The sequence below is a fragment of the Pagrus major genome, chromosome 7, assembly GCF_040436345.1.
Source record: "Pagrus major chromosome 7, Pma_NU_1.0".
Taxonomy (NCBI): Eukaryota; Metazoa; Chordata; class Actinopteri; order Spariformes; family Sparidae; genus Pagrus; species Pagrus major.
Genome location: NC_133221.1, coordinates 22,479,175 through 22,490,932, shown reverse-complemented (window position 1 = coordinate 22,490,932; position 11,758 = coordinate 22,479,175). Strand labels below are relative to the sequence as shown.

The 11,758-nt window shown below is 39.6% G+C and overlaps 1 protein-coding gene across 1 annotated transcript in view; it reads right to left on the bottom strand.

Annotated features, from left to right (window-relative positions):
• The window catches only part of cacna1db (calcium channel, voltage-dependent, L type, alpha 1D subunit, b), an 88,115-nt gene that overhangs the window by 3,648 nt on the left and 72,709 nt on the right, over positions 1-11,758 (bottom strand). Inside the window, 10 exon segments of the mRNA XM_073469576.1 lie at positions 311-496; positions 796-930; positions 1,146-1,258; positions 1,676-1,833; positions 1,984-2,124; positions 2,392-2,418; positions 3,957-4,411; positions 5,469-5,585; positions 7,258-7,394; positions 11,063-11,164. Coding sequence (XP_073325677.1) covers positions 311-496; positions 796-930; positions 1,146-1,258; positions 1,676-1,833; positions 1,984-2,124; positions 2,392-2,418; positions 3,957-4,411; positions 5,469-5,585; positions 7,258-7,394; positions 11,063-11,164 — 1,571 coding nt within the window.

Genomic DNA, 11,758 nt, shown 5'->3' with positions numbered 1-11,758 from the left:
CGTCACAAATGCTGAGATTAGCTTGTTTTTGATATTATGATATTATGAAGTTCATTCTTTGGGTATTTTGGCTGCATATCAAAGCTGAGAAATGTTCAAATAAAATTTGGATGTTGGCAACTGGGCATTGTTTTTTTCTTTTTTGACATTTCATAGAATAAACAATCACTTAAAACAATTATCAAGAGATTATTTCATAATGATTATATAAAAATGAGAGAATGACTGCAATTTTTAGGGATTTTTATCTCCTCCGTTAAATGTTATCAGTCATGTTCTGAAGTCCCAGAGCCAGTGTTTTTTTACTCACAGCCTCCACCAGACTGTTGGCGCTGCCCCTCTTCTGAAGGAAGCGTGAGCAGCTCTCTGCAGGTAACTGCAGACGTGACGGAGACTGGCTGCGACTGGGAGGACCGTCCCGGCCGTCTGTGTACCACAAACTCCTCTTCACTGCTGCGGGGATGCTGCCGACGCTGCCGGAACTGCGCCAGTCCACCTGAAAAAACACATGCATGTTTAAACTGCATGTTTTATCACAAGACACCGATAGAGATGCTGATTTGTTTTTTAAAGCAATCAGATTGGCCTTGTCCTTTCTTAAACTAAACAAGTACTTAGCAAATGTTTGCACAGCACTTGAAGCACGTGAAGTTCCATTGATTGCTGCACTGAAATAACAATCAACCAGGAACATGCAAACACTTTCTAACTTCTTCTATCACTTAAGTTTAGGCTCATTTGAAAAGAGCCTAAATTGAGTGTAACCAGTTTTTCAAATCTGCAATGCTCACAGACCTGTATAAGTGGTGTGTAGCAGGGTGAGCAATCACGGCTGATGGGTGAGGCAGGAGGTGTGGCCCAGGAGCGAAGTGACCGTGCAGGAGACAAGTGGTGAATTCGGCTGGCATCGAGACCGGCCACCGCCATCACCTGAGGTCGGAGTTCACAGGTCATGAAAATGAAGAAGAAAGGTGATATTTTGGGGAAGGGAGATGACACAGGTGTCTAACAGGTGATATTCCTACCTTTGTGACTATGTCATTTTGTGACATCACTGTACAGTGTGTGTGTGTGTGTGTGTGTGTGTGTGTGTGTGTGTGTGTGTGTGTGTGTGTGTGTGTGTGTGTGTGTGTGTGTCTGTTCACCTGTTGCTGCACCAGGTGTAGAGGAAGAGCTGTGCAGGATGGAGAGGGAGGAGCCTCATCCTCACTACCTTTTCTGCGGAGACACTCAAAACTGAATGTTGGCCTGTTGGTGGCTGAGAGAACACACAAGGACCAAACATCATCTGTTATTATCTGTGAACTCTGGTCACATACAGATAAATAAATACTGTGAAAATCCTCCAAGAACAAAACTAGATCAAAAACAGAAAAGCATATTTTATGAGTTATAACATACGTACAATATGGTGATAACTCGATCTGAATCATAAACTGAATCTGAATGACAGTAACACAGCTTGGTTAGGTCAATATCAAATGGATCAGCCCAGTTTGTTATCAATAATTAATTATCATTATTATTAATTTATCATTGAGTCACTAGTCGTAACTTTAGAAATAATTTAATGTGTACCGTATGGATGAGGTAAAGCTGTCGCACATTAAATTTCACAGTGTTGGGAAATCTCAATCACTTCTCAATAACTCAACAAAAAAATAATTAAATAAACCTTGAGGTGAGGGTAAAAACCATCTCCTGGGCGGCCTACTGCTATCTCCATAGATCGGCTGTTGGTCATCGTCATAGTAACCATCGTGCTGGTGTTCGCCCCTGGAAACCTCGAGGTCAAAGTCTTCCTCAACATCATGCTGGTCCTTGTTGGACAACCTGTGAAACAAAGAGTTTAAATCTCTCTTATCAAAGTGATCCAGCCAAAGAAATGTTTTCAGTGTTGTAAGTTGAAGTAAGTGTAAGTTGGAAACGTGCGTATGGTGAGCATGTTGCCAGTGATGCACCAAGTTAAGGCCGTCACAGTACCTGTCCCTTGTCAGCATGATGTCATCTTCGTGAAACTCCTCCCCGCTGTAGTACTCTCCTGATCCTCGCTCGTCATTGCTGTCCCCGCCTCCCGGCTCCTCTCGACGAATGGTGGGATAGAGCCCACTGCCGCTTTCTGACCTGACATCGAAATGTCAAAGATACAATAACTCAAACGTTGATCTGCGAAATTTGTCAATAATATATACAGAGCAATTATTTTCAGTTGCTGTTTGTTGGAGGTTTTATGCGGATTCATTTCCCTACAGTGCTCATTCACTATCACAAGTATTGAAAGTGACAGAAGTAGGCTCTTTTTGTTGTGACTGTGTTCATGACACCAACAACAAAAACAACAATTACAACAACAATTGTAAATAAAGCTCTGATAAGTAGTTGTACACATACCTAATATAGGCCTCATAGTAGCGTGTCCTGCTCCGAGGACGGGGAGGGGTCAGTCAGACAGGAAGGATTATTTGCAACAGGAGAGCAGGAAAGGAAGGAGGGAGAGAGGTCGCATGCAATGACAAAAGACAAGAAGACACTAATTAAAACGCTTACAGGAACAGATTTTTGAACAGGCGGGGAAGGTGGTGTTACTGAATCGTGCGTGACTCTAATTGACAAATAGCTTAATTCTAAATACGGCCACTGAGACCATTTCTTCCTCCTGTAGAAAGAAATTCCAATGAAAACTGATGACAGCAAAGGTCTGTGTATGATCCGGTGACCAAGAGATTGTTTCTGGAAGGGGATCTTGCTTCTAATTAAGTAATTATTTGATTAGTTAATGTTATGAGCACAATGAACCAAATCCCGTCCACCTGCACTATATCGAGCTGACGACTGAAATTTCAGAGTTAGATATCGAAAAACGTAAAAGAGGCAATATTAATTAACTTAATTAGAGCAAGTTAGAGAGATACTTTAATCCTCAGACAACTGGAAGAAAAATAGAATAGCACAGACTGCAAACAAAAATGACAAAAGAAGTCCAAACACAGGATTATAAGTAATCTCAAAAGAGGTTTAAACTAAGATTATTTGTATCAGTTGTATTATTATCATATATAAAGTGAGGGACAAATACACCTTTTTTTAGTACCTATTGAAAAAATGAATGAAAAATGAATGTAGCACATGTAAGACCCACAGCGGAGACATGGATATACACTGTTTGGAGTTACTGTGGGGGAGGAGTACTGCATAGGGTGACGTTTTGAAACAAAAGCTTTTTGTTTCCATCATGCGTTCATCACTTCTGGGGAAATTCAAAGTTGAAGCATTATTGGCTGCAATCTGATGTATGATGAAGCTATTTGGGATGGGAAAAACTCATCAAGACTTTTGAAATCTGCTATGTGGGCAGGGATGCAACCGTTTGGAAAAATACAGATTGGTACATCAGTGCTCCCACCAGTGAACCAGTGGTTTTGGTTTCTTTCTCATGCTGGTTTTCATTATTCTTTGGAAAGTTTCAGAGAAAAGTCAGGCAACCAGTTGGATCAGGCTGCCTTAAATAAATAAATGATTCTTAATCATGTAGTAGATCTCAGACAATGATGCTGATCACAAGGAAATTAATCAACAACTATTTCGATTACTGGTTAACCTTTAAGTCTTTTTTGAACCAAAAACTCTCTGGTTTCAGCTGTTCAAGTGTGATAATGCTGATTTTCTTTTACTTCAATTATAGTAAACTGAACACCTTTGAGTTTTGGACTGCAGGTCAAACAAAAGGAGTCACATTGTGTTCAGTTGGGGCTGAAGACTGAAAATGAAAAAAATCTGTGGTTGTGGAGCTGGAAGGAAGTGAGCTTCCCAGATCTCTGCAGCTTGTTCCTCATCTCCACTAGAAACTCCTAATTGTCGGAGGTTGGCTTCAGCTCAGGAGGCAGAGCCGGCCGTGCCCTTTACAAGAGTTTCTTTTCAACACATTTTGAGATAACTTATGGACTAAATCCACTGACCTTGTGGAGTGTGACTTCCAAAGCTTGTCGTGGACTCCTTTGCTGTAAGTGGACACTGATGATCCATTTTTGGTTGAGGACGGCCGATCTCGTCTTAACAAACACTTCTGCTGCCTCCCGTTGGTCATGGAGAGAAGTGAGGGCACGTTGGCATTGTTGAGGTTGGCATTGGAGGGTATTGGCGATTGATGGCCAGTGGGAATACAGTGAGGATAATTATATGGGTGAGGGCTGTGATAATGATGGTTATGCTGGATGGATGAAGAGTTCATCTCTGTCTCCCCTACTCTGTCGTCATCGCTGGCTCTTCTGCCTGTTTGGGTGTGTTCAGTTGAGGCATTGCAGGAGAAGGGCAGGATCTGTAGTGGCCGTTGGGTGACGGTGGTCGGGTGGGAGTAGCCTTGCTGATCTGCACTGACATGGTTGACATGGTTCCCAAAAAGCCCGCCATTGCGCTGCAGAGAGACATCAGAAACCAATGAGGACTGTGACAGAGCTGCGTGATAAACCCACTGAGCTGTTTAAAGTAGAAGTCACTGCACCAACCTTTTGTCTCACATACCCCGACTGCGCCATCAGATGAGCTCAAAAACCCTATACCAAAACTCTTGTCATGTTTTCAAATGGGTTTGTTTAAATAGGTTATTTAATACTTTTAGTTATATATTGCTACTTTTTTTTCTTCTTTACAAGATATTGTTATGAGAATGTTTTTGTCTTCCTTTTTTTGTAGGTTTGGTAAAATTTGCATTCCTACAGCTACCACTTGGAGGGATAAGTAACAGTACAGTACAACTGTTGTAAAAAATATAAAAATATATAAATATATCAACTGAATATCTGAAACTGTTTCAATACTCATTCTCCACAATATTGATATTGATACCAGCTGTGCTTTCTCATTTACAACTTCTCTCTTCTCTTTCTCTTCTTATGTCAATTTTTTCCAGTGTTATCGAACATGGTATCGAATATCGATATTTTTTAAGGTATCGTATCATAGTTAGAAGTTCCAGTATCATGACAACACTGTACAGTACTACATGAAACTTGATAATGAGTTTCACTGTCAGTGTTTTTTTCTCCTTATAAATAATCTGATGAGTAATACTAAATATTGATACAATGTTACCTAATGTGGATCCTGAATGTAAGAGATGTGAGATGTTGCCTTTGACAGAAGGTATAGCACATGAGAGCACAGCTATAAATATATCTGGGACCTCTGAATCTTTGACAGTTTTGTATGTAAAAGAAAAAATGGAAGAGTATCAGTAGAACCTTTAGAAACCTCTAAGTGTGGGATTTAACAGCTTTAGAAATCGGTGTCAATTGGCACTATTTAGGAAAATTGTCCCTTTAATAACAAAAACATATCAAAAACCAATTAAATGAGCAAAACAAATTCTATGCATACTGTATTTATAGTCATTTATAGTATTTATAGTCATTTTTTTGGGTGGAATAAACAATATCAGACTCAAATTCTTGTCCTGTTTCAAGGATATTTACCCTGTAGATTTCTTCTTCTTCCTCTCCACTAGCATCTACCAGCCCATCCTGTTGCAGGTCACATGATATGGCTCGACGGATCTCTGGTCCAATGTCATGCAGCGTGCGCAGGCCGGCCTGCAAAGAGAGCAGCTATAATACAAACCTAGCAGCCATCACAGGCTTCTCATTAAGGCCCAAGCACGAACTGTGCGAGGACCCTGTTGAAATGGAAGGAGTTACTTTTCTTCATTTCTGAGGGGCTAAACATGCTTGGCTTGACCATGCCCCTTAAAAAGCAGCCCCTGTGGCCCTTTTGACCGACATGCACGAAAATTTGTGGGCACACAGTATATCATACCGAAATGTACAAAAAAGCCTTGTAGAGCAATTGCCTAAACCTAACAGGAAGTCCATTTTAAATGTCGTGCTCATTTTTGCACGATTTGCACATGTTGTACTTTAACAAACTCCTCCTACAGCCTTAACCAAATCGTCTTCAAATTGTGTCATGCCAATCTTAACACCTTTGGGATCAAAAGTTATCAAAACACTTCCTATGAAGGGCATAGCCATGGCAGCGTGGCATTTTTTGATGATGAGCAGGCCTTTGCACCTCTGCGTTTAATGAAGCGTGCAGCAGTCCTGATGTGTGCGGTGGTGCGAGAGCCCATTCATCATTTGTATCTCTGTCTGGTTGAGTGAAAACTATGTGATAATCTTTTTTTTCCGTGCACGAACATGTCTCTGCCCTGATGTTTTCAGCTCCACAGTATTACAACAGTATTTACAGAGTGATTCCTGCTAACGTGCGTTTAAAACACAGTCAGATCAAATCTCCTATCATCTGGAGGTTTTCAGTTCAGTGAGGCAAAAAAAAGCAAGATAAGCAGAGCTCCTTTTAAAGGGTCACTTCCAGTGGTGGAAAATAACTAAGTACATTTATTCAAGTACTGTACTTAAGTACAAGTTTGAGGTACTTGTACTTCACTTTTCACTTTCTAGCTTCTACTCCTACATACTTTACTTCTACTTCACTACAATTCAAAGGCAAATATTATACTGAGAACTTGAGTTACTGGTTACTTTATTAAGATGTTATATTATAGATTAATTAATTAAGATAAAACTTTATTGACCTTTGTGGGGAACCCACACGTACCCAGCAGAGATACTATGTAATGTTGTGAAACCCCCTTTACTAGATTCAACTGTTTGCCTTCATTGTACGAGGGTGGAGACAGATATCTCAAAATGTGAGAAAAATGAATCAGAACTATCAGTGTGGCTTGATATTGCTTGTGGTCAGAAAGAAAATATTGTTTGTAATTTTGATCGCCAGACTTTTAAATGAGTTCCCACTGGAAGTCAGAGGGACCTGTGTGATGTCTTTGTTAGATCTATAATAACAAAACTCTTAATAAGCTGAAGATGCTTGATTGAGATATTTTTTAGGGGGACCTGAGAAAAGATTAAAATACAGACAAGACAAAATACCTATTTGCTCAGGACTAGTATTACCAGGGCACCTCACGTGATGTAGAAATTACCAGGGTCAGGGTTGAAGAGAATGTTCTGTGTATTCCAAAGTTTTATTAGGTCTTGTCCTGTAAATACTCAGATAGTCATTGCATTTTATGAAGATGACAAGCTGACTTTGTGTGGTATGGTTATTCAAATCTACAAGTGAGTCTACGATTAAACCAAAAAACTGGTTGATGTGAGTGTTGTGCGGTAACATGCAATGACTGACTTCTCCAATGCCCTGGTGGAAGTGAAACACTAGCACAAGACATTGTACTTTACTCACCTGTAGAGCCATGGTGGTGTTCAGCCTCTCCCACGAGCGCCTTCCCACAAGACCTTGCTCTTTGCGCCTCTTGAACTTCCTGAAGTAGTCCTGTATCAGGAAGGTGGCATAGAACTTCCCCACTGTTACCTCGTCATCTGAGTGAACAGACCAGACACACCAAAGCCTCCCAGATCAACACCAAAATACCAAAACTCCTCAACACTGAAATTCTGTCTGTACCCACAACATTTATGAAAATAATATCCCTCAATGCAGATCTCAGCCACTACTATCTCACCATCTAAAAGAAAAAAAGGCAAAATGCACTAGAAATAAAATGCTGAAGTCCTTCAACAATATAACATCACAATGATGAAGCACCAAAGCTAAAGAAGGTTGTATGAAAAGACAATATCTTGACGATGAAACAAAATATTTCTTTAACGACCAGAAAGAAAAGAATACCGAAATATCATCATAAAGTATCATAGTAACTGTCCGGCCAAGAAAAGACCATTTAAAGAGATCAGCACACACACCACTGTATCATACAGAAGAAACTGTGATCATTATTACTTATCTGGATATCACACTATGTTACTACCTGCTGCACTGTATCATGGGCCAGGCCCTGACTTATTAAGCACTGTGAATATTACCTTTCAATTCAAACTTCAAAGCTACAAATATTAAGTGGGTACATCTATAATGACAGAGATGAATGTCATTTCAAAAGTCTGTGAATCGGCAAATGACATTTAGAAACAGACACACACACACACACACACGTTTAGCAGATTTTAAGCTGATAACAGATAACATCTACATCTGCAGCTCCCATCTTGCTCCATCTCTGAATGTCACATGTATGTGGTAATGAAATAATTCTCTCTCTCTTTCTCTTTCTCGCTCTTTCTCTCTCTCTCACACACACCACACACAATTGCTCAAGCAAGTCTGTATGATCCTCCCTTACCTCCTGATTCATTAATCTACAAAAAAATCAGGGTCATACAGTCAAAATTAGACTGTATTGAACACTAAGGAAATATTTACTGTTGGACAAGTAAGTGTAACCATTTACTACCACACATACCAGTGCTACAACACATCATGACTACAGATATTTACTACATTTAACATCTAGCAGAGAGGTCAGAGACAGACAGGTGTCTATATATTCCAGAAAAACAACATGATCCGCAGCAAAAAGCACATGCAAGAAGCAGCAAAGTAAAGAGTTTAGAGAAGCAGCAAAGATCAGATCTACAGCTCCCCTTTCGAGGGAGAACACACAAACTATATGTAGCCAAACAGGAAGCTGTGACTACACACACTATCTGCCATGCAGGGAGGCTAATCAAGGTCCTATTCACTCAGATAAGTGGTTGCTGAAGCAGAAAGGGGAGAGAGACTAAAAAAAGGAGGCTGAATCATGGTTTGTAGGAAAGCTGGGTTTTGGGGGGGTTTTTGTCATCATCTTTCCTTCACTCGTTTTAACTTTAGAGGAGCCGAGTAAAGGTGACAAATGTCAGTGAGGTAGATGCTTTAAGATGGAAGAATCACAACAACAATTGCATCCAACTGTAAAATAATGATGATGATCCATCTTAAAGCAGCTGATGTGTTTCTCTATTTCACCTGACTCAGCCTCAGAAAAGCTATGGCAGGTTCTGTTCAGAAAGAAAACCTGTGAGCAAAGACATATTTAAGGATACTTTTTTTTTTGTGTCTAAATCAGAACTTGCTGATGCTAACCTGCTTCACCATACAACATAACAAGCAAAGAACATCTGATATCCAATTCATATTCACAGATGTGCTGTACATTAATTTATTGGTTAAATCATATTTTCATAAGACTGCTTCTTTTGATTTTGGTGATTTATGTTTTCAGGCAATTGATTCGAAGTTATTTGCACTCAAAAGAAAGAGCGTTTAACTAATTCACATGATAAGATGGTAACCAGATTTTATTTTTCTTTTGTAATTCATCAACTTGGCATGGGTAGATATATTTTGTGCCCACAGGTGACAGCAGGTTCTCTTTCTGCACAGAGCCTGATGAAGTTTTTTAAAAAAGAGGTATCAGTAGTTTCATGCCACCAGACTAAAACAGAACTGCTCCAGAGAGCTTAGGACGGCAGAAAGATAAAGACAAGAAGGCTAGTGACTGACTAAGCAGCCAACTGACAGCAGAAGGAGCTGTGGAAGAGAAAGGCTCAGCAGAAAGGGTGAAAAAAAAGAAGCGGGGTTAGCAAACTAATGCACACAAAGACATGCAGTTGAATTAAGTTATGAAACAAAGTAGAGTTAAAGCATTGCGAGCATAGGGGGACAGTGAAAAAACTACATGGACACATCTAGAGGAAACGTCTAAATGTACATGCTAGACTGGAGGTACATTCAGATGAGGTTGATACTTTTAATAGTTTTTAATAGTTATATTTAACATGAATATACATGTTAATTTGACATGTTCTTAGAATTGGCCTGTATCAGCAACAAAACACAACAACTAAACAAAATATAAAAATCAGCATTTAATTTAATCCTTTTTTATTTTTTATCTGATCTACTGTATATGACAGAAAGGGACAGCTCTAGAGGAAGAGAGACTGCAGGACCAAACAGAGCTAGATTAATGATAAAAAAAACACACTGTCGAGTTACAACAGTAATGGCGGTTAAACTGAACCAGGCCAATGGAGATAAGGATGGTTTTCTGAAGCGTAGAGGAAAGACTGCATTTTGTAAAAGGTTGGTTGTGGTCGGCAAAGTGGGCCTTGCTGTTTCAGAAAAGCAAAAACAGGATGCTGAATGCCTCAGATAGATTAACCCTCAATACCTGTATCTGAAAGTGATACACCTCCCAGAATCTAGCTTCTGTGTATCAAACATCACCACTATGTAGATTTGAGGTGTCTTTAAAAAGTTTGTATTTACCTTCTTTTGACTGGGCACCTGCTGTCAGCTTGGATTCATGGTTTCAATTAATTCTACTGGTGACCCAGTTCCTCATCTTAAAGAGTGTTCATAGACATTTTTTACAAACTAGGAGCAAAGAAAAGACTTTTAGCAGGAAAAGCACAGGTATAAATAATGAAAATTAATGATGGCTGAATTTCATTTAGCTACTCCAGTTTCAGGGTCCTGGTATTATGCATGCTGGGCATTCTTAATGTTATTGATTACACCTGTGCTTTGTTTATTGCTGTGACAAAGGCCTATCTGGCAGTATAATAGAAGTAAAAAAAATCAACAATTCACAGTCCACCTTTAAGGTGTTAGAGTGTTTGATACCCAAGAGACAGATTTTGGGTGGGGTCTCATTCCCTCTCTCTGAAACCAGGATGATTCAATCACACCAAAATGTATACAATGAAGTGTGGTGTTATTCTTTGTTGATGTACAGTAAATGGTGGCAAAAAGAAGTGAGAATGCAAAGCAGAACATAACTCCGCAAAGGAAAAGTGTGTATATGTCACTGACTGACCTTCAGTCCTTTTTTAATTCAAATTAACTGAATACTACATTTGCATTCAAATGCATGTCCATGCTGTTTAACTTCCTCTTTCCATTAATACCCTGATGTAGTATTTTTTCCAGTGTGACTTTCTCTGCCAATGCAAATATGTGAGATGCAAATGAATGTGACATAATATTAAAACTGGAGTCTGGAAGCAGCTGCGGCCGTTCATATAAAAATGTGAGGTCGCCATTAAATATAAAAATAAAAATGAACAGGGTGGAAGAGCAGTCCAGAAGAAGAGAGGTTTATGCACACATTGCCCGTGTGCCTGTGTGTGTAATGACCACTGACCGCCTGCAGGGGGCACCACTTGGTCCAGCAGCTTCATGCTGGTCCTCTTCCAGATCTTCTTGATCACGGCTCTAAGCTCCTCATTGGCCTGCTCCAGGTTACCTTGGACATGGCAGAAAAGGTGTAACTGTAAGGTAACTTTGATCAAAAGCACCCAGTAACTGATCAACACAATGGTGTATTAAGTGGTACCCAGCTGCATTGGGTTAGGGTAAGATTGGACAGCATTAATTCTCTCTCTCTCTCTCTTTCTCAGAGACACACAAAGATCACAACATAAATCTTGACATTTATAGATATATTGAATACACAAAATTCCTGCTGATAAATAAATAATATAATGGGATTCAGAACAAAATGCCCTTAGTCTTACAAACAGGAAGTTGAGCACAAACATAAAATGTCTGAATCAATCATGCTGTTGTGATGGTCAGAATTATACTTTTTGATGCTTTGTTACATGCTGCATATTAAATGTTGAGAGCCATATTTGCCATGTAGTGGATGCGGAGGAGAGAAAACATTCTGACATATCTTTAACTCCCTCTTGTGGTAAAAAGTTGAAATAGCAACTGGACTTCCTGACAACAAGCAGTCCAACAGACAACAGACACAATGAGGGAATAAAAATCCAAGCAGAATGATGTGACATTAATTAAAGACATACTGCATTAGGCATCTCGCAGGAAATAGTTC